At 36.0% G+C, this 24,628-nt stretch overlaps 1 protein-coding gene across 2 annotated transcripts; it reads right to left on the reverse strand.

Annotated features, from left to right (window-relative positions):
* Positions 1-11,529: 11,529 nt before the first annotated feature.
* efhb (EF-hand domain family, member B) lies at positions 11,530-23,888 on the reverse strand. Of its 2 annotated transcripts, XM_053227826.1 has the most exons (13): positions 23,766-23,888; positions 23,531-23,593; positions 22,330-22,473; positions 21,962-22,142; positions 20,817-20,927; positions 20,566-20,695; positions 19,746-19,829; positions 19,598-19,665; positions 18,371-18,525; positions 17,409-17,616; positions 16,065-16,298; positions 14,758-14,939; positions 11,531-13,852 (listed from the first exon to the last, which is right to left on the reverse strand). In XM_053227826.1, the coding sequence occupies exons 1-13, from the start codon at positions 23,832-23,834 to the stop codon at positions 13,706-13,708; spliced, it is 1,776 nt and encodes a 591-aa protein (XP_053083801.1). In that variant the 5' UTR covers positions 23,835-23,888; the 3' UTR covers positions 11,531-13,705. The 2 variants fall into 2 exon arrangements, with proteins under 2 accessions (XP_053083802.1, XP_053083801.1); XM_053227827.1 differs by lacking the exon at positions 14,758-14,939 and having other exon boundaries at positions 11,530-13,852.
* Between the last annotated feature and the right edge of the window lie 740 nt (positions 23,889-24,628).

The raw sequence follows: 24,628 nt of genomic DNA on the forward strand, positions 1-24,628 counted from the left end.
AGCGTACACAGACAATGGACGGTGCGGTGTCACAAAGACGCTTCACCGGCGGGAGACACTATTAGGCCTCAGCCGTCTTCTGGGAACGAAGCCGGTATATGAAGCCAAGCTTGACAGGAGTGAGACGACATCTTTGTACATGGTGCTGAAGGAAAAACCGGGGACGTGGATGAGCGCTTTGCACCTGCGTATTTCATTGTAATCCAAAATGTCCTGTTCTTTGCTCATTTGCACCTCGAGTTCATAAATATTAAAAAATACATGTTGCTGAAACATGTTGTAACTGCAGGGGCTTTTACACCAGCTATGACACACGTTTCAGTGCATTTCAATTTGTACGCTCTTAAGAAACGTGACAAAACGTGCCAGCAAAACTGGCATAAAACAGTTAGGTATGGATTCGTATGTAAGGCTTAAGTATGAAACGTTTATGATTGACTCACCGCAGGTGTTTCAGATATAAGCCTTACAAGCTAGTCCACTGTTTTACATGCACATGTAGCATCAGCAAGGGCTGAAAATCTGCATGTAGTCACATTTGTGAATTTCCGAGGCTTGAAAAGGGGATGTAAATTTAGGGTGTCGTCATGTAGCTAAGAACCAGCTCCTTCAATAAGGAAGGCATCACAGCACCACTGCTGCCCAGACTTACCTATTTTTCCCCCATCTGTGTGTCAGCCATTTTGAATAAATCAATACGTATATAACTAAATCAAAGATGTCCATTGACTGATATAATCTTATCATCTCTTGACGATCTCAACAAACCTTTTGCTTAAGTTGGTGCAAGGAAACTCTGAACCTTAATAACTATTCGGATTGAAGGAGAGTTTTAAGAAGCATTTATTTGGGCAAACACTGATAAATAAGAAGAAGAAGAAGAAGGAAATAATGCAGAATGTGTGTGGTTGTACCACTGTTTCACATTCACGTTCAAACAATGTTCTTTCCTTAATTCAAAAAAATTAATCCTTTGTCTAATGTCTTTATGAAATCAAGCAGATATGACCTGCAAAAAATAACACATTTCAAAACAAATGTACCATTTTTTTTTTTTAAAAAAAAAGCTAAATTCTACTATGTTGTCAAGAATAACTCATTTGAATATTATTCAATTACTGCTCAGAATTTCTTTGATATTATGTTTATTGTAATAATTTAATGTTTGGAGTCACATATGGTTTTCGAGTTGCTTGTATGTTTGTGTGTAAATATCACACTGACACAATGTTAAAGAATTTTCCTCTCTCCTGTCTAACCCACATTTATACAGTTCATTAAGCTCTGGATCACAGATTATTTACTCTGTGTTTCAATAACATTGATTGCACTTTGAATAAAGCTGCAATCTCCAACAGACTGTTTTTATTTTTTTTATTTTTAATGTTTTGTACAGTACCATGCTCTGTAACTAGGTATAACAAAAGTGACGTAAAGATAAAATTTACATTTCAGAACAGAAACCAGATATCATCTCCAGGGTGGTTTTATCACTGTAGGGTTTGTTATATTTGATCCGGTTAATTTATCGTCGGAACGTAATTGCAGCGTGTCCTTTCTGACGTGCGTCATATTAAGAAGTTAACAACCGCACGCTGGTAGGGTAAACACACGGGTGACTCCTAGTGAACTCCTAAAGTCACGTGACTCCTAATGATTCACACACACTGCCCAAGTTTCTTTGTGCATATGCAGAAAAGATAGTTAATACACTAAACAAATATTGTTTTTTTTGTTGTTGTTTTTTGTTTTTTTTAGCTGGCTTCAAGTCGCCACTGCAGAAGGCCTGTGAAAAGCGGTTTCTGCTTCTGCCTTCCTGAAGTGTGTGAAGGTGGACTAAATTTAATTACAGCCTCAGAAATGCGGTTGGCATACATTTCAAGGTGCAGCACAAGCCCAGAAATGGCAAACAGGACTGGCAGAGACACACAGCGGCGGCTGGAGCTGCTCAGTAATCCGCAGAGAGAGAGGAACCAAATTACTGTGACGCATGCTCTCTCGCCCCGCATCTGTTTGTTCTGACATATTTACAAAAAGAGAAGAAAAAACAACGCACATCTGTTCAACAAATATTTCAAATAATGTCTTTTCTTCCTCCTTTTTGTCTGTTTTTTTTAGAACTGAAAACCAGAGAGCTCTTGCCAAAACGCATATGTTCAGACGTGTCTGTTTATTGGATTTAATGAAGTCAATTTCTAATAAAATGAACACTTCTTTTTTGCTGTGATGTTACACATTTGAATAATTTCACCCGGTAATTTCTGTGCAACTTGTGACAAATGATTCCACAGTGTTGCTATTAAAATGAATTAGATTCTGCTGCTGAGACAGATATAGATACAGATCAGCTTCTGTTGAGCAAAACTGTTTTATCACACATTCGGTGTAAAAAATCACACACGCTGTCATGTTCCTGTGCTTAAAGAACACCTGAGCCAGATGTGCACCTCCTTTCATACGAACTGTGATGTCGGATCACAAAGCACTTTAAGAACAGGGTAAGGGCACAGCGCATGCCTCCTGTACCCTTCGCACACATCAGAGCGTGGCCTAGATTCAGGACGCCGCACTGCATCTACCTAGCAGATGTAATCTTGACGCGGAGGCTGCCATTCTTCAGCGTTGCAGCAGGACCACACAGAAGAGCGTTGTAAGATTACATCTCCTCACCCACGCATCCCCGGTGTCAACCCTGCTGAGCCGAAACCCCTAAAAAACTCGGGAGCCAAGCTAAAGGGGCTTTGGCTCGGGCTCAGCTAGGAGTATTGTGCTGCACGTCGGAAGCCGACGTGCTATTATTAAACTGCGAGATATACAGGAAACGCACTACATGCATGCAAATCTCTTGACCTATATCATACATGTGCGGATGCCACAAAACAGATGCTTCTGTTACTCGTCTTTTGCTTTACCTGCTTCTTCATTGCTTTCTTTCTCTTGAACAATTCTGAATGTGAGTTGTCGTCAAACGCCAGCTATTTAAAATACATTTAAAAAAATAATAAATCGCTTATTTTCCAAACCACAGGTTCTACTCAAATATGGGAACACAAAAACTTGGAATACACAATAAAACTCATCTAAACTCAGGTACATTTATGAAACCGTCACCATGTCAAGTCAAAGTAAATATGAAAAAGGTTGAGATGCGGATAAATAGACACTTAATACTACTAGTATAAGGGTTTTTTTTTTGCCCGAGGGCATTAGGAGGAATAGACGGGCGCTGGTGGGAGGGCTTATTGTCTGCCGTGGCCATGTGTTATGGGATTGAGCTCAAGTTTCCTTTGTGCAGCGATTTTTGTTCAGGGATTATGTTCTTTGAGAGAGTTGTGCACAAGGTGGAGGCGGTGATGAGCGAGAGCGATGTCTTTGTTCAGAGCGGAGTTGAGAGAAAAAGATGAACTAGAGGATGAACGACGGAGAAAAGCAGAGGGGAAGAATTTCGAAGAACTTCACGGACCAATTAGGCAGTGTAGAGTAGAGCAGTAGTAGCATCGAGTGTGAGGGCAAACGAGATGAAAATACAGAGAAGAAGCAGCACCATCACAGAGAGAGAGTTATGATGATAAAAATATTAACAGTTTTAATGTCACAATACACTTTTCTTAGAATGTTGTTTGTACTTTCTTTTGTCTGTGTTTATATATATATATATATATATATATATATATATATATATATATATATATATATATATATATATATATATATATATATATATCTGTTGTCTTTATATTTAATAATATCTAAATATCTAAATATACTGCATATCAAGATATATTTGTCATCTCACCCACCCCAAGTCAAAAAAAGAAAGCAGAAGAAAGAAAGAAACAAGTGAGGAAGATAAAAACAGAGGGCAAAAGGAAAAAGAGAGTGGGATGAATAGCGAGAAAGAAAGGTGGACGGAGCTTTTTTTGCACACACATGAAAGAGAAGGGGGTGAAAGGCAGAAAAAATGTATTAGCGAGAGCAACAGAGAAAGGCAGGATGACAGAAAGGCAGAGGGTAAAAAAGTGAGAAGTAAGAATGAAGAAGCGAAAATGAGAAAGTAGAAGAGAAATAAATGAGGGCGTAAAGAAAAAAAGCAAGGCTGAAAAGAGACAAAAGAAGCGTGGGAAAGTAGAATGCAGGACAAGAAATATAGACATGGAGAAAACAGTGTAGAGAGAAACACAGAAAAGAAGGTGGAGCGAGCGGCTCAGAGGTCACACCTTCGATGTCAGTGTCAATGAGCCCGGCGTCAGGTCTTGTAACCAGCCGTGTAACAATTTAAAATCAATTTAGGCTCCTAAGAAGCAGCTGATCTCCAAACACTCATAGACCATGACAGCTCTCTCGCTGCCTAAGTCATCCCTAAACAAGCATGTGTGTGAATTCAGAGGCTTTGAATAGTGACAGAGAAAAGGCCTTCCGCATAAACTTTCTTTAAAAGTTGCTGTTTTGCAGTTGTACACATATAACCAGTGCCAATCTGGGACTCTATACATCCATCAAAGCCTGGCATTCTGCTCTTAGGTGTTTCCAAGTTGTGGAAGCAGCACATGGTGCATTTGCATAGGATAACCGACATATAGTGCATCATTTGCATGCCGGGAAGTACACTTGAGTAACCGTAATTACACGTGACACCAATTACTCTGTTACTTTGTATTAAATTATAATGGAAAATTCCACTGGAGAATTGGAGCCTAATTGCATCTTAATTTGCATAATTTTGCATATTAATCACATCTCTGATGAATAATAAATTTCAGCAGATTTTTTAATTTATGCATAGATAAGAAAAAAAAAACAAGTTGAAAAAAGAGAAATATTTTCCTGGGGGAAAAAAATTTAAAACTATTACTTCAAGCATTTGCACTAATTTTTCTCATTAACTACTGTTAAAAAAAAGTTAGAGCTGAGATATCTGAGATATCTGCATTTGTACTTGTGTGTGTGTGTGTGTGTGTGTGTGTGTGCACTATGGTTGGATAAACCATTAAAAAAAAATCTTAAAAGGTCTATTTTAAGAAAATACACATCAGGCAACCGGACCAGCGACGCAAGCGACAGGATTAAGATTTCATTTCTTTTGCTCATGCAATTCATTTGCTTTATTTCGTGCTGATAACAGGCCTGTTGACTACATTTTTCCGATTAGCAACGAAGAGCGTAAAAAAAAGCTTGCCAAATTTGAGAAGGAGGATATTGAGTGCAAAATACGGTCTAAAAAGTAATTAATTGGAGAATGAAATTTGTGCAGTACGAGATTCTATTATTCTGCGCCGTTCAACCCACAGCTGTAAAGGCAATTCAGACCGATGGAGATAATTACTGTAATATATCTTAGAAGGGTTTCTATATCAGTGCTCTGTTTCAATAATCAAGAGCTGTGCTGCTGATTATTTATCCAATCTTAGGCTAAATTTGTGAGTGTGATGTCACTGAAAAAAAAAAGCTACAACTACTAAACCAACTAAACCAGCGTCTTCGCTCTAACCTCAACCAATCATAGCATAAGTTGTAGCTGTGTGAGTTCTTATTACACTTTGTCTGGCACTGTGTTGATTAACTGTGAAATAAATTTGGCCTTGTGGTTAATATTAATGACATTATGGCTGGTGTGGATTTTGTAACTTTGTAAGTGTGGTTTCTAAATTGTATTCCCATAATGCCATTCTGGTATTGTGGTATAAAATCCATTATGCTGGGAAAAATATATAGAAATTAGCTTCATTTTCTGACAAGATGATTTTTCCAAATCCAAACAACGTTTTGGTCTCGGCATGTTAGTTTCATTCATTTTTTTTTTTACTAATCACCTGAGCTCAGAAGCAGCCATTTTGAATTTAGTGCCATTAGCAACTCAATATAATTTTTAGTATAATATTTGTTACTTAGTATTTGTTAATATTTGACTTTTTCATGGACAATGCGCCAGTGAGGAAACCCCACTGAAGTGGATAGCAGCAAATGCTAACAACTCCTTGACTGCTTAAAATTGACTAAATCAATATACGTAAAAAGTCAAATGTTTGGGTGGTAACTGTGGAATTGCACGCGTATCCATGAGACGTGAATATGCTCAATGCTAAAACAACCAAAGTGATGTACTTTGAAGTGAGTGAATAAGGTGTGGGCATAGAACTTAGCATTCCGCTAATTGTGTACAAAGATGTTTTTTTTGTAGCTATATTATATTATGTGTACACTAAAAAAAAGCTCACTGAATTTACTTAATTCAAATGCATACATTGGTTCCACGTGATTCAACAGAGTTACATTAACGTTATTTGTCCCTGAATAAAATCGAAGCCTGCACGCTCACCGGAGCCAAGGATCGAGCCCAGGTCACTAGCATTGTGAGAAAGCGACATTTCCCCACTGTTCTATTACACCACACTCGTTTATTTACATTAATTTTAATACTATAGTCTTTCTTCTCATGAGCGCTAACATCCTCGCGAGATTTAATGGATCACTTTAATACTACGTGAATGGATTCACCCTACGTAATTGAAACACAGAATTAGAAACTTGTTTAAATTCAATTTAGTAAAAACAACGTTTTGTTGAGAAACTTAATATTTTATATTAAATGTTAATAATGTTAAACTTTGCTAACATCTAGCTAGCAACAGGCAGCTAGAGTAAACTAGCTAATGCATGTCTCTCTTTGAATAAACTGTGAATAACTTATGCCACCTAGTGCAAATATGTAACAATGTTAAATATAAATAAGCAATAAATACATTTGAAAGTTAATTCTGTTATTTGTTATTAGTTTCATTAGTATCATGTTAAAGTTTAGCTAGTGCCGGGAAGCTAAACTAGCTAATGCATATATCTCTGTATAAATAAATAAATAAATAAATAAATAAATAAACTACTCTATGAAGTATAAACAATTTTTTTTTTCAAAAATTTAAAAAATAAATAGTTTTGGTAGTTAGCCTAATTCTGTTATTTGTACTTAGTATCATGCTAACATTTACCTAGCAATTAGCAGCTAGTGTACTTTAGCTGCCAGTTGCTAGCTATTTTTCTTTTAAATAAATAAATAGTTCTGAACGTTAATTCTTCATATATTGTTAGTAAGCTAATGCATAAGTCTCTTTGAAGAAATAATTAAATCAATGCTATGGAGTACAAATATGTTTTTTAAATTAAATATTTTTGAAAGTTATTTCTGTAATTTCTCATTAGTATCATTAGTCCCACACTAACATCTAGCTAGTGACAGTTATTAAAAACATACTAGCTAGTGAAAAAATAAATTATAAATTCTTTTGAAAGCTAATCCTGTTCTTAGTGATTAGTATCATTAGTATCATGCTAACAGGAAACTAAAATAAACTTGTTAACGAATGTCTCTTTGAATAAGAAAATAAAACCATGTTTTATAGTGCAAATAAGCAACTTTTTAAGAAAAAAAACTATAATAATAAATGTTAATAGTTAATTTTATTATTCTAATTATTAGCATCCTCAACACGCAGATATCTTTAGGTTCACAGGTGCTAATTGTGCTAACGTTCAAAGTCTAAAAATAATTTTGAACAAAGTGACCGTTATTTTTAGAGCGCCGAGGGGCGGGGCTTGCCGCGCGTGCGCAACAGTGATAGGTTAAACGTTAATGAATAATTATTAATAACCTTTTATGGAGATTGAAAGAAAGGAAGAAACAGAGCACACGTGCACCAGGCATCTGAAGCACGTGACCTATAATCATCAGGATCAGTGTGAAGGGGTGTTGATGTTTTATTCTGATGATCAAATGTAAGACAATGACGGTTTTTGCACCTGCATGGTGAAAGAAGTGGGCCTGTCATTTCCCTTTTTATTCCCAGATGCTTATTTTTCATGCATAATTTTTAACATTATCATTAATGTGCCCCCCCCAAAAAAAAAAGCACTACATATGTGTCAGATTGTATGATTTTAATATTAGACTATTACACAACATCTTAAATGATCCTGTTTTGGAAGGATGAAAGAAAGAATAAAATCTTTGGGGGAGTGCTGTTATAGGAAAACAATCAGCGATGGGCTGGTGTGTTATTGATCATATTTTAGCAGCCAAATTTCTTGAAGCCAAATGAATTTTACTGGATTGTATGAACTCACGGCCAAGCAGTTGAGACTGTAATATTTACAATATAGTATATGTAACATTTCATTAATATCTGTGTCTAGACAGATGAATTTATTCATAAATATGGAGTCATTTGTTTATGAATCAACAGTGTATTTGAAAGCTTGGCAAAGAAATGATAAAAACCAACTCATTTAAGTCGTGAAACGAAACTTTTCAGTATATATGTAACGCTGGAAATCCTGAGAAATACAGGCTTTTGGCTCCATCTACTGGAGAAAATAAACGATATCAAACATCCAGGCATTGTGGGTAAAACGCCTGTGAGCTTCCGTCAAGTTTCCGGGAAGTGACGTAACTGCAGAGCGAACAAAAATAATATCTACAGGATATCTGATGTTAGCAACAGAACATAATGCAGAAGTATAAATGTGTGGTTAGCATTATACAGAATAATTTAAAGAGTGGGGATTAAAGAGTGCCTAAACTTCTTTCTTTCTTTCTTTCAGTCATAAAACCTGACTAAAAGTACATTTAAAAACATTTTCCTCTTCCTTGACATTAATATAAAGTGCCTAATATCAAACATTTATAAATTCTTTTTCACCTACTGTTACAAGTTTTCATTTCTGAAACAAGAACATGTCCTTTTTATCCCTTTCTAGTTACATTTGATGGGGAACATCTGAGAAACAAGTTAGTTCCTGTTATCGGTTACATTATAGCAGCTATAAAGTCATCGCAATAATTCCCTCATCAGCCTCTCTTTTTCTCTAATTAATCATGCAAAAAAATGGAAATGTTCTCTAAAAATTTTGTCGATCATCATCACAGAATGTTTTGAATGGTGTATTTTTGATAACACTGCATAGATTTTTCAGGTAGGTCGACCTGTTGCGAGTGGTTACTACCGCTGGGGTCATAAGTTTACGCACGCCTTTGCAGAATCTGCAAAATGTTAATAATTTTTAAAAAAAGGGAAAAAAAGAGGGATCATAAAATTGCATTTTGTTTTTTATTTAGTCCTGCCCTGAATAAGCTATTTCACGTAACAGGTATATACAAATATCATCCATAGGACACAATAATAACTGAATTTACACAAATGAACCAGTACAAAAGTTTACACACGCTTGATTCTTAATACCGTGTGTTACCTGGATGATCAACGACTGTTTTTATGTTTTGTGATAGTTGTTCATGAGTCCCTTGTTTGTCTTGAGCAGTTAAACTGCCCACTGTTCTTCAGAAAAATCCTCCAGGTCCTGCACATCCTTTACTTTTCCAGCATCTTCTGCATATTTGACCCTTTTCCAACACGGCTATATGATGTTGAGATCCACTGAGGACAACTGAGGGACTCGTACACAACTATTACAAAAGGTGCAAACATTCACTGATGCTCAAGAAGGCAACACACTACATTAAGAGCCAGTAAACCTTTGAACAGGATGATCAGTGTAAATTGTTATTATTTTATTTAAAGATCTTATTTTTTTCATTTAGTACTGCTCTTCAGAAGCTAGATATTAACTTAGTACTGCTCTTCAGCAGATATTTACGTTTCCCAGAAGACAATATAATGACAATTTACACAGATCATCCTGTTCAAAATTTTACACCCCACTGATGTCCTGATTTTTTTTTTTTTACATTTTCTTTGTAAAGAGCAATATAAGGAGTGAATTTTTCCGCTGCTACAGTATTAATCCTTTAAAATCTTTTTTTAAAAATAGATTATTTAAAAATTCTGAAATAAACATTTGATTATATTATATACTTATAATTCTGAAATAAACATTTGACATTAGCACAATGACCTGTGAATAGAACCAGATAATTGCAAGTGTAAAATATTAAAAGTGTCTAGTTATAAGTTTAATAATCATCTACTGTATTTGTGTTTATTATTAGACATATGTTCAATTGTTAAGACATCCAACAGAGATGTGGACGTCAGTCTTCCTTTCAGGGTTTCATATTTGGAGAACAATGAAAGGCCTGAAAAATAAGGATTCTTTGACAGTTTCAATGAGGGAATACTGAGTTCTGTAGACATGTGCATTCCACTACAAATAAAAAAATCTGATGTTATATCTTCCTCAGCTTTGAGATGCAAGTTAATATCGATGAGAGTGTGTGAATCAGGTAGCGAGTCAGGTAGAACTTCTGAATCTTTACTGATAATGTAATAATGATTACTTTCTATGTATGAACAGGGTGTAACAACAAAAAAAAAACTTCACAGTAACAATTTCTACAAGTTCTAATGAACAGTACAACATGACTGAAGCACACAACTGCTGAAAAACATCATTATATCGTTTACGTATATATACGTGTGAGAGCTCTGAGTTGAAGTGTTGCTGATTTGATTGCGAGAGACTTGATGATGCTTTCTTTTTTCCATGTTTCTGCACATTCTGCGTGGACATTTTGACAGAAATGTTCAAAGTTGTGAGCTTGTTTTTGTGTCTGTGATCTGTCAAGCCCTAAATATGAATTAACAATCATGATGGTGGCTCAATTGCATACAAAGAACATGCACAAGAACGTGCGAGAGGTGCACCGGAGCACGACAAAAAGGCTTAACTGTACATAATCGGTTGCAGTTTATCACATGATGTGATGTTTTATATGACTTTTCTCAGAATTTATAGCGTTTAAATCACAGCGCACAAACTTTCCCACTTTTCTCGCGCTTTTTTAATGAAGTGTGCATGCAAACCAGTTGACACCACACGGCTGACTGATGATGGTCGGCGAGCTGTAGATGAGTTTAAATGTAGTTAATGGGTTTCTCCTCTTATGACAGACATTTGTTTTCTGTGCTCCTCTGACAGATATACAGTTGCTAATAGGTTTGCTCTCAGCTATTTGCACACTTCAGGCTCATGTCTGCAAAATCGCACCATCTGCCACATTAACACTCCGACTTTCTGCACTTTATGCACATGCAAACTGTCACTTGGAGTAAACTTTAAGGAAATTCTTCCTGAATTTGCATTTGTGTGATTTATTTCCTTTTATCTTGAATACTCAGTGGTCACCATGCCATTTTTCACATACAGTATCTCTAACAATGCGTACTTTCGCCAGGCTTCATTTTGATCTTAATTCCAACACAACACTATAATAACCGTGTTATTATTAATATTATTTTTATTAAACATTCCAACACCTGCCTTCTTAGGAGGACAACTGAGTATATGAAGTTACATTTTTATGGACAATGAAAGCCACTCCTCAGGGAGGGAAAGAAAAAAGAGAAGAAAAGGAAGAAAACACTGCAAAAAAGACATCTTAGCAACTGAAAATATTATAAATATAGTCAAATCTATTTAGTATTTCTTATTATAGGATTATAATAAATCAAATATATGATTATTAAAACTATTGTTAAAACATTTTTTTACTAAATTCAAACTGTGAATTTAGTAAAAAATATTGAAACTGTGTTGTTCTTTTGGCAGATAATTTTCTTTTTTATTTTAAGCATTTATTTTTAGAAAGATGCAAAATCATATGCAGACAAAGGAAATTTAAAGCTTGAAACGAGTAAAAGAATGTAAAAATTTTAACAGAATTATAATAATCTCATAATAAATTTACCTACATTCAAGATGTTTTCATTTGCTAAGATATCCTTTTTTGCAGTGCATAATAAAAAATATTTAGATGTATATTGTAGATCTTGTACATAGAGAAGCAGAAGAAAAAAAAAATTAAAAAAGAAACATAAATCTGTCCTGTAGACTTTCCCATCATAGAAAACTTTCTGTTACAAAGCCCTAACACTGGAGACTCCTTCCATAAATGGTACATAAACATATATAAACCTGCAAATATATATTTGCAGCTGCACTACTGTCAGAGCTGCTGTTATAGAAAATTAATCAACACCTTCTGACCAATCAGATTTGAGAATTGAGCAGTGCTGTGGTATAACAGCCTTGAACATTTTGCTCTCTAATGTGTCAGATAAAGATGTGTAGACATCCAGTAGATGTGTACGTGATGATTAATAACCTTCAAAAGCATATTTTTGCGACATGAAACACAATTTTTCAGTCATTGCTTCTTTTCACAAATATTTATTCCAGTAATTTTATTCCATTAATCCGCTTCTCATTTATACTGTCTTAAATCCGGGCCTGTGTGTGAAATTAATGCCTAACAGCGCATTCACACACACTGGAGGATTTCTGATACAGTGTCCAATGGTGTTATTATTACACATATACACAAATTAGTTTGTGGTTTTTTTTATATTAAGAAGATTAATAAAATAAAAATGAGCCCTAATCCAAAAGGGTGTAAAATGGCGTATTAGTGCACATCGGCAGCAGCGTGCCCCTCATTTTCCTGCGGATTGTTCTCTTATTCGATGATTTCACGATTAATTGGCTAATATGGTATTAACATGTTCATTTAAACTGAAATGATATCCACTCTGGTAATCATATTAAGACCTGTTTGCACACACATGAAGAAAATCCCCACACAAACTCAATTACTGCTGAAAAAAAATCATAATCCTACTAACATATTTAAAACAAGTTAATGAATTCTGCTCAATCTTATAATTCTGTTGCTCCAAGACAAATAATGGATAAAGAATAACATCTTATAACCGGCTTTTTTTTTTTTTTTTTTTTTGGAAATTGGATGACATGCATACATCAGAGATGTTTTCTCATCAGTTTTACAAAGGATGGATTTTTAAATATCTCAATTAGGCAGGAATTATTCATGTATTTATTTGTTTGTTTTTTAGGGGGCCAAGCACCAAAGGTTATTTTGCTTCTACAGGGTAGTCAATGGCAGCCTACAGAATGCTTAATATGCTTTTTATGAATTTTGACACAGTGATAGAGGACAGTCCCAGCTACCCTCAAAGCAGTTTTGGTGCATGAGACTCAAGCGCTCTAATGCCAACAATAGCACAATTTTGTACATATGTCTACTATAACAAAGCAACAACGCAATGCCGCAGAAACGATTCCACTTTTATCTGATTCTTTGAGTAATGCCGAATTTAACGAATACCACCATGTTAATTTCTACCATATTGGATTTTCTGCCATTTTGAATTTATTTTCAATTATTTTTCCCCTCTGCTTTGACATATTATGTCCAGGCATGACCAAGCTCGAAAGACGCATCGTGAAACCAATCCGAACAAAACTAGTTTGTCTGAATTTTTGATATGCAGGAAGTTTTTTATTAATTTTTTCTGAGCTAAATATGCCATTATGTATATATGTGTACCTGAGCACAAGACACTACAGTAATCTTTAGGCTTCTGAATACAGAAAAGCCCCTTAGCAAGCAACAAAAGCTGAGAAATAACTACATCTTAGATACTGGGCCAATGGTTAATTATTATACTATTATATAAATGACCAATTTGAACAACTCAGAAACTGAGGAGCTATGTGTAACATACAGCAACACAGTGGCAGAGAGGTAGGTCAATAAGTAATATGTAATATTACTAATATTATCAATATTAATATAATGTAATATTGTTATTTATCATCTTAACTGGACATAGAATTTCAAATTTAACAGTGCGATGCTAAGAGAAACAATACAATACTGAACAATACGCATTCTTTTTTAATTTGCCTGTAGCTCACTGAGAACGTTTCGAAAACTCTCCACACACACTTCTCCGGCTGGGTGACTCTTGGAAGCCAAGCTCCAGACCTCCTCAAACATCTGATCGGGAATACACAGGCCAGCGTTCCGGAAAATCTGCTCCATCTGAAACAGGAAGAAGAAATCAACCATGTTAAAATGTACATGTAAATTAAAATGTATTGGTTTATGCTCTATATGATCATATTAGTGAATTTCTCAAAAATATATTACAAATATTTTTCAAAGATCTGTTCATTACTTTTTAATTGCTGTTCTTTTAACCCATGCCATCTTGTATTATTTTATATTGTTTTATTGTCTGTAATTATTATTATTATTGTTAGTATTATTATTATTATTTCTTATCTCCAGTTTATCTTAATTATTAGAAATATACAGCATGCAATATTGACAGAAACAGAACCCCGAACCTGTCCTGAAGCTCATGGATCCTGATGCCAGGTATGTGTTAAGTATGAGATGTAAATACCCAGCTTTTAGTTTTAAATTTACAAACACCATTTTAACCCTTTTATTTCAACTTTAAGACAAAATAAGATAAGCATAAACTCAAAAATTCATGTTCATTAGAGAAATCTAGCTAAGTTTAATGGTGGTGAAAAAAAAAATTTTAAACGGGACATTGAACACGACTTGAACTTGTTATGTTTGAATTTTAAACCATTCAAAAATAACAATATTAGTACAATAATAAATTGTTTCTTGTTTTTTTATCAAACAATTTAATGGCCCTACTAGCATCCCACAGCTTTGTCATCATTACAAAAGCCAGGATCCATGTCCATATCAACTTCTTCTCCAATTTGCATATCGAACATGATTTTCTGACATCACAAACTGCTCATACATAATGCTTATGCTTCCCGAGTCATTTTTTGCAGAAGTACTGAGACTTTTGCACTGTGCTATCAAATTTCTCCCAAACACCAATCTATATAGTATATCTATATCCTAGAAGAATGAACCATTGAAGTATTTTGAGTTTTTGATGACCCATGTTGCTCCACCTCGTCCTTGGTGCGTGGGCAGAACAAATGTCTCTCATGCACCCCGAACAGCGAGTACAGCGTAGGAGACAGCAGTTCATACACCGTGCCCTCTTCACCGTAGTTTGTTCGGTCACTGACACGTTTGATACGCGGGGCAGCCAAATCTGTACGCACTGATGGAACGCCATATGTCCGATAATCTGTAGAACACAAAACAATGCAAATAACACAATCTGCTCTGGTATAACATTATACTGGAGATGGTGTGTAGGTGATATGGTCTTTTTTCATTAATTCTGTTTACAATTTTTATTATTCCAATCCAGTTTAGGATCCCTTTAGTCATAAAGCCATAAATTACCTGAATCTTCCAATTACCTGAAATTGTTTTATGATGAAAAATACCTAGTGAGAAGCTTTTTGTAATCTATGCTTTGGACTGAAAATTTTTTTTAATTATATTTTTTCCCTTTGTGAGCACATATAACACTTTCTTTAAGACAGGAATGCATTTTTTTATATGTTTGAAAAGATCTGAACATATATATATATATATATATAGATAGATAGATAGATAGCTCGCTCCACAACATATTCACTGTCCACTTTAATAGGAACACCTGAAAATTGCAGCCCAAAAATTCAACATATTGTTTGTTCTGAGATGCTTTTCTGCTCACCACAGTTGTAAAGAGTGGTTATTTGAGTTACCAGTCTGTCCAATCTCCTCTGATCTCTCTCATCAACAAGGCGTTTCTACCTGCAGATCTGCTGCTCACTGGATGTTCTTCCCTCTGTGCCATTCTGTGTAAACTCTAGAGACTGTTGTGTGTGAAAATCTCAGGAAATCAGCAGTTTCTTAAATACTCAAACCAGCTCATTGGGTACCAACAACCATGCCACGGCCAAAGTCACTGAGATCACTTTTTTCTCCATTCTGATGTTTGATGTCACGTGATCGGCTGATTGGATAATTGCATGAATGAGCAAGTGTACAGGTGTTCCTAATAAAGTTACTTATAAAGGGTTATCTATGGCTAACACACTAAATGGTCTTACAAATTTCTTTGTCTCCTTCATTTTATCCTAAACTTTTGCACTCAACCGTATATTTATGCAAATCATTTAATGTATGTTTTATATTTTCTTGTAGCATTATGTGCCTGTTAATTACTACTGTTGTTAGTATACACTGCACTTGTAAAATGTGACTGCTTAATAATTAAACCAGTTTATCGATGTAAAATGTTCCGAGTGAAACGTGCCACCCACAACTCTGAGCATTTGACCCACAGGTTTGAGTCGCTGATCGTAATGTGACTCACCGTTAACAGCCAGCTCACCCACGATGCCGCAGATGGCAGAGGATGAGGTGATGAAGCGCTCTGGCTCTGCTCGAGTTCTGCGCAGTGTTTTCGGGGTTTTCAGGACGCTCCCCACCTTCACAGGTTCCAGGTCTCCACTCTTGGCCAGACTTTCAGTTCCAGCCTGTTTCTCTGTGTCTGCTTCCTGCTCCCCGGCTCTCATGCTGATAACCGAGACCGTGCTGGGCTTCCGCTCTGAAAGATTGGACAGAAGCTTTAACCCTTACATTCTGCTCGGGTCAAAACAACATGTATGGGCTTTCTTTAATAGACCTGTATTTAACAACAGAGTTCAGTGTGATATTAGATATTAGGGAAGCTAAAAAAAAAAAAATAGTATGTCTCAGTAGCTTGAAAATAAAACTGTTAGGGTTGAGCAATGCATTATATCACAAAGTCACACTGATGACGTAATAAGAGTGTATCAAGTCTGTAATGCTCTACCGGCATCATGCCATGTTTCCTCCAAATACCAATCATGTTAAACAGAAAAAAAAAACCCACCAAACTTATGGTTCTGTCATCTGTCATTTTGTATAATTTTTACTTTGGACAATTGTGTGTTTAGTCTATTTCTACTTGCTTCTCCAAAGTCATTTTGAGAAAAAAAAGATGATGTAATAATCCACCTCGTTCATGTTCATTACACCTGTGGCTGCTTTTCATTTCATATTTCTCTGTTCATGACGTGTTACGAATATACTGAAAATATCAACCCAAATGGAGATCAAATCTAGGGGGCATGTCACTCTGTGTAATCACCTGACATGACTGTCACTGATAGGCTGGATGAATCTACAGTCTGGGCTAGAAAGAAATCAGCCCCAGCCTCGCATCTCACTTCTTCTTTCCATTCTGTGTATTTTATTAATGGCAGTCGGTGGTGTTGTTGTACTTGGTTCTACAAAATCCACTTTAAGACAATTGCTGATGTGGATGCCAAAAATAAAACATTATATTGTGCAACATCTAGAAAGGCGACCAAATCAATGGAACATCAGCTTATATCCATCAAGTAGCAGCATTTGTTAAAATTGTTGGCTATTTAAAAGAGTTAATTAGTATTAGCAGGGTCTGCGTGTTACAACTGTACTGATATAAATGCAAAAGTGTCATCGGAGCCTTCGGTGCTAAGGCAAAAACTTGCTTACTGTAGTATGTTTCTGTGTATTAATAAAAATTCCAATAATCCATGGTCAGACTAAATAAGATTACTTCCACTAGATACTGTATCTAAAGTCTCAAATATACTGAGTGCTTATATATATATATATATAACAGCTCTAAAACTGCTATTGATCTCACCTCTTGTCAAAATCCTTTGCTCCTCTTGACTGATCGGCATTTTGTCCTTCCAACTGAGAAAATTTGCAAATTCCAGGAAGTTAATTAGCCCATCTTTATCAACGTCGCAGTAGTCGATAAGGTCGTCCAGGATGTCTGCGCTGAGGTCCAGGTTAAACTCGCGGCACACATCCCGTAGGTCCTCCTTATCTATACGTCCCTGGCCTTTCTACACCGGAACAAAATTGACTCGATTATCAAAAAAAAAAAAAGCATGTGCAATAATACACTAAACGCTAACACTAATAAATATTACTGATTAATAGGCAGCAGAACTGTGCTTAGCTTAAAACAGGACTTCTACAAAATGTTAATAACAATGCTATTCATAAAATAAAGTGTTTGTAGTAGTTAGAAAATGCTAGTACCAATGCTAATAATGAAATAAAGTCAACTGAAGATGATTAGAAACGCAAGTAACAATGCTAGTATTGGAATAAAGCCAACTGGAGATTATTAACAATGCTAGTAACAATATTAAGAATAAAAATAAAGCTATTTGTGAATGGTTACAAAATACTAATAACAATGCTAAGAATAAAAAAATAAAGCTATTTGGGGTGGTAAGAAAATGCTAATAACAATGGTAGTAATGAAATAAAGTTAGTTAATGATGGTTAGAAATGCTAATATTACAGTTGATGGTGAAATAAAGCTAGTTGAGGATGGTTAGAAAATGCTAATAACTGATAATGACTGAAAGCTAGTTGTAGCTAGTTAGCACAATACAACATTAACATTCAGTCTTTTTTGTGATACACTGTAATTTGTGTATGAATAATTCCTATACATGTAGTTCAACATCTGGGTGGGTTTCTATACCATGATATACACTGGATTGCCACTTTATTAGGCACACTTATGTGTTACTTAATAAACTAGAAGCTCTGTAACCAGGGAAGATTTACTAATTAGCATTTGACCTTATCATAGTGTCTGAATGCTTGCAGCAAAGAGGTGAAGTTCTGGAAGTTGGCCTTCTTCAGCTGCTGGCGTACGGCGCTGACCAGCGCGCGACGTCTGTCCTGTCCTTTCCTGTGCTCTGAAGGTGGCGTGGCGTGCAGGACTTCTGCTGCACCTAGGTGAAGTGAGGAATCCATACCTCAATATGGAGGTTGCTCTGCAAATGTCTAGTTAGCCTCTCTTTAAAACACACTTTTTAGTCCAGGTGCCTGGGGGACAGCCTCAACCCGAGGGGCCCTGGGTAACCAGGTCCACTATCCACCCCTCATAAAAGCGACACTAATTAGCAATTAGAAATTAGCATGCATATATTAGCCTTATGATAGTGAGTCAGCATGACTGGACTTAATAATGAAGACGTCATAATAATCCTGAAGACATTTCAATACTGAATTGTGTGGTGTTTCCCAGCATTTTAAAAACTGTATACTACAGCGCTGTTGAATTCTTGATTCTGATTGGTCAGAAGGTGTTAATTACTTTTCTATAACAGCAGCTCTGACAGTTATTCTGGTTGCAATGCAAAGCACAGGTCGCTCATTCTAACACTTTAGCGTTCCTACTGTAGCAGTCCATTCACAAATGCTCAGTGTAATCTAAGCCTAATAATAAATGCGTTTTAAAAAATGTATTGTTACTTAACAAAGAAAAAAATTGTTAAATAGTTGATATGGTGATGTTTTCTGTAAGGAGATATTTATTTAACATTTATGGAAGGAGTCTCCAGTGTCAGCACTTTGTAAAAGTATGTTGTCTGCCATGGAAAAGTCTTCAAGACAGAGGGTTTTGAGGTTTCTCAGTCACCTGACAAGCTGTGTGGGTATTTTTGTGAAGATGGTGAGGAAACAACTTTTTAAAGGTGCTCTAACTTAGGTGACAACAGGAACTAACTTGTTCAACAACATTAAATGTAACTACAAATGGATAAAGAATATGATGTCTCTTTCATTAAGAATTAAAAAAAATTGTTGTCTAATTGCTGTGGTATAAGAGGAATAAAACACTTTGTGCTGTTATAGGAAAATAATCAATGTCAGGGTGGTAATAGTAACATCGCATCACACCACCCCGTCAATGATTATTTTGATAGTTATTTATTTTGTTATTTATTATTATTTTCCTACGACAGCACAGCCTCAAGTGTTGCCAAGATGAAACCCACTAAATACAAGTTCTATTCAAATTACCAAACTCATCAGGACGCAGCAACGCTCCGAAAGTGTGATCAGCCGGAACCCGCAAGGTGTCTGCGATTCTAAAACAGATCAATACAGATTAATGTTTGCCCTCCAACTGATGATAATGTATGCCGCAGCTACAGTAATTAGGACTTACGGGTCATGCACTTTGCCGGTCTGCGGCTGTGTCCTCTCTCTGAAGTCGTCACATCGCTTCGAGACAAATTTTGCACTGTGGTTCCTTTGGTATGAAGAAGTTCGTTTTAGTTTCTGATCATTTTTAACATGTCCTGCAGATGCATCACTTTTGTGCATAATAAATGGCATCTTAAAAGCTAATGAATAATAATTTTCCACATCTCCTGGTAGAAAAAAAAAATTAAAATGACTCCCATTGTCTTATCAGCATTATTATTATTATTATTATTATTATGTATCTATACTATGACTCAATACCTACAGTACATCCTTTACAGGAAAAATCCAGGCAATAGGAAATTTGCTAAATTTTCCCTTTACCCCAAATGTAACTAATCAGCTGAGACCCTGTTTCTTTGTTTCTCTTCTTTCAGACTGGTTCTATGAGGCTATTGCAGCTTGCAAGCAATTGAAACCCCAAAATAATGCTTATTTTAGCTTATACTTTTAAGCTACATTGTAGTTTTTAATACAAAAATTCTGCATTTACAAAATCAAGTTTAATGTGGAACAATATGTTTATATGCAGCTCTCTTTGATAATTCTGCTTTTAAACACAGAGTCAAGGAAAATGCGAAAAATGTGCTAAGGATGAAAAAAAAAATGGCCACAATGTTACAGCATTCAGCTACAGATTTATTCATGCTAATAAATTATTTACTGAAGAATATTTTTAGGTGAAACAGACTTCAAGTACTTGTTAGCTACTTTAGCTTTGTAGCTCTAGTGCTACAAGGCTCTATATCTATATATATATATAAAATCTAAATCAGGCTTACGTTTGTGTATCACAGAGCCATTGGAGAGACTTTCTGGTGTTGTGTCCATCAATGCGATGTGGAGTGGCCACACCAAACCTACTGTCCTTCCTGTAACTTCTCAAGTCATACTTCCTGTTCACATGCTCACCTGGGAAATTAAGCAAACAAGAAATTAGATCCGAAGGCAAATCCAGTCTCCTTTTGCGTTTGTCGTTCACCGTTGCATGTATGATGACATGGATATACAATATATTTTCTAGCTTACTTACCAACAAAGTAGGAACTGTGTGAGCGGATGTATTGCTCGTGTCCCTCCTGCGCTTCTTGTTCAACCTGCTCTGCTGTTTTTGGTGGATTGATGATCTCACCAGCCTTAAGAGCTGCCCAGATTAAAAACAACAACAACAATAATAATAATAATAATAATAATAATAATAATAATAATTTCAGTTCTTCTGTGATGAAGTTACTCTTGTTCGATTATTCATCAGTGGATGTACCAATGATCCGATACAATACAATTCTAAAATTTATTTATTTATTAATTTATTAATGGCCAGTATATCTGTCTAAATTATTAGCAATGTAAAAAATATATATATATATAACTATAAATGAAAAAGCACATGTTTTTGGAGAGTAAATATGATTTACATTTATAATTCCAGTGATTTTTCTGATATATTTTTTCTCTCCAGTCAAAAATTTTGCTCCCTTGGCTCCCAGCCACCGATGGCTGTGGCATCATCAGGATTCAAACTCACAAATAAATATGATATTTTACATATATTCTATCCAAAGCAACATGAGCTGAGCAGAACTCACAACCTTCCTATAATTAGCCCTAGAAGAATACAATTGCTTTTGCTCCTGTCTATCAGAGTGACACTAGCCGATTGTGATGATATCTTTTGTAGACTGTTCAAGCCACAAGCTTCAGAATCTTGAAGGTTGCTATCAGCACCATGTACACACACTTCTCTGCAGTGCAATGAGCTTTCTGAGGAAGTCATTGGATTAAAAGAAGTGCAAACTTCAGTGTAAATGGCTACACTTATACAATATTTAATCATCTAGATAATGCTTTTATTCAAAGCAGCTTACAGCTGAGATAGATTATAACTGAGCAACTGAGGGTTAAGGGTTTGTCAAAAGATCTGACCATGGCAGCTTGGACATTTTGGGATTTGAGCTCCTTCCAATCAGTAGGACAACATCTTAATCACTGAGCGACCACTGCCTTGTGCCAAATGTACCAGACTCTCTAGCAAAAGCTGGAGCCCTGACTACCCCTCACCCTCGCTGGTTGCAAGATCTAGCTATTGGGTGGCTACTGGCCAAAAATGGGAGAAAATGTAGTAAAAATCCAAAAGAATAACAACAAAAGATTATATGATTCTCTTGTGGAGCTTACAATAAAGTAATTTAACACCAAAAGTTGTTTTTTCAGGATCAAGACCATTTGGAAGCCCAGGACCCATAACCTGGGTCCGTCCAATTGGAGCTTTCTGTCTGCCGCCATAAGTGGCCTCCCGAAGCTCTCGCAGCCTCTCTTGGTAGCGGGTCTTAGGTGGCGGGTTGATCACAGGTCCAGCCTATTAAAAAAAAACAAAAAACATTCAGTCTTAGAGGTATTAAATGAATCTGACAAAATATAATATACAGTATAGCCGAAAGACATAAAGGCCTATACTATCATTATCATTAACAAACTATTGACATGATTAGGGCATATGTGTATATTTACATTGATAGAGTGTATATATTTACATATATATTTACATTGATAGACGACCCCGTGCTTATTCCATGCACCAGTGTGCTGGCGATATCAGGATCATCTGCTTTCCCGAAGAATGCACGGATTTTCCCTGGCTCCGGATGTGTACTGTTGAGGAACTTCCTAACCACCGGGGGCGTCTCAGACTACGGAGAAGCAGACATTTAGCAATCCAGTTGATCACAAGGATCTTAGACCACTAACCTGTTCTGTGTCATCTTAAAGACAAATTTTTAGAACATGCACACAATGATCTCCCTTTAGGCTTCCTCAGAGGCAGAGAAAATTTAGAAACATATCATAAGCGTATGTGTTGCAGCCTGGAAGACATTTAGCCTCTCAACTGAGGGACAGTCCTACTGAATGGTGGGAAATTCCCCAATATTTACACATTATGTGTATTCACATTGATGATATTGTGAGATTGGCACGACTCTGAGGTCTGGAGGTGCGAATTGCAGTGAAACCACTAAACACAACTATGCCAGGAAGATACTGCAGTAGGTGCACAGAGACGGAAGGACTGTTGTCACCAGTATCACACTCACAATATATATTGTGTGACGCACCATATCGCCAAATATTTACCGCAACCTTGTACCCTTTGAGTAATTTACAAATTACGAATAGAACTCAGAGGGATTTGTGACCAAAGTCTGGTGATTAAAGCTTAGACATTATTTACCACCAAACAGTGGAACGAATGAGTGGTGAAACATCTTCCCAACACACTTCGACACATTCAGTGTGACCGTCATGACAAAACAACACGTCACTACTGCAATGATGTAATATTCTCCAGCAATTCATGAACAATCCCTAAACGTTCCCACAAACGTGAGACCTGTGGGGAAAAAATAAATAAACCTACAGGAGATCAGTTTAACCATATTTCATTAAAAGTATGTTTCACATAAAATCCAACAAAATGATTTGTAAAAATCAATTATTTAAAAAAAATCCCATACTATTTCTTTAATTAGTAATTCTCTTAAGAGCATCAGTGTGCATTTGTATTTTGTATGGAAGATGAATAAAGAAAGCCAAATTTATGTTTATATTATTCATTAGTAGATCCTTTTTTTTTTGTCCTCCTCATTTTATCATACGAAACTTCAGCACTTGTGGTTTATTTGCTGATCAGTATGACATGTAGGCCATAAACCCACAAAGCAAATAAACTATTTTGAAGCTGTAACTCACCCTTGGGGTTATTTCCTGCAGACATGCCTGTGCCCTGTCTCCTTGTGGTATAACTTTCCCTGCCTTTTCCAAGGAAGAAATACTGTATATTAGTCACATGGAAATTTAATTCCTTAACAGTCTTAATCGATCCTAGAGAAAATGATCACTGCTAATAAAGTTGTTAAAGCACTTGATTTCTACCAGGTAACTCTGGAAGTTATCTGAAACCAGCCTGATTAATAGGCTTTATTACCGCTCTGATATTAGGGAAAGTGTCCCTGCGTCTCCAGGCGCTCGATGTCCTTTCAAAAACAATCATCATAAACGTGTATATCTGGATAAGGCTAACTTTATTATTTTTCCCACCCTGAATGTTTACCTGCTGTCGCTTAGCAACGGATTTTGGCAGCGCATTCCGCCTCGTATAGCAACAGCCGCGTTCCATAGAACGCGCCCGAGCTCATGAATATTAATAACATCATGAATATTAATTAGGACGATCATAAACGTGTAATGTGATTGGCTGAGGGGAAACGTTGCTAAGGCAACCAGGCTCAGGCCATTCAGTTATGAAAACAATCCTGTCCGACAGTGAGGATTATTTCTTCCTATGTGTGTGTGTGTGTGTGTGTGTGTGTGTGTGTGTGTGTGTGTGTGTATATATATATATATATATATATATATATATATATATATATATATATATATATATATATATATATATATATATATATATAGCCTAATAGCCTATGTGGTGCCCTGTGCAGTACTTGTACATTTTTGTTCCAAAACAAATAATAGTTTTAAGTACACTATATGGCCATAGGTAAAACCTGAAAATCACAAAACCTGAAAATCACACCTGAAAATCAAATCCATATGTGCTTGTCAAAAAAATCAAACTCCAGATTTATTCCCCCTTTGCTGTTACAATAACCTCCTCTCTTCTGGAAAGGCTTTCCACTAGAAAATTGGGGGAATTTTTTGCTCATTCAGCCACATGAGCATTAGTGAGGTCAGGCACTGAGTTGGCAGGAACAGTCGGTGTTTGAGGTTGAGGTCAGGTCTCTGTGCAGGACACTTGAGTATTTTCACTCCAAACTTGGCAAACCATGT

The sequence above is a fragment of the Pangasianodon hypophthalmus genome, chromosome 22, assembly GCF_027358585.1.
Source record: "Pangasianodon hypophthalmus isolate fPanHyp1 chromosome 22, fPanHyp1.pri, whole genome shotgun sequence".
Classification (NCBI taxonomy): Eukaryota; Metazoa; Chordata; class Actinopteri; order Siluriformes; family Pangasiidae; genus Pangasianodon; species Pangasianodon hypophthalmus.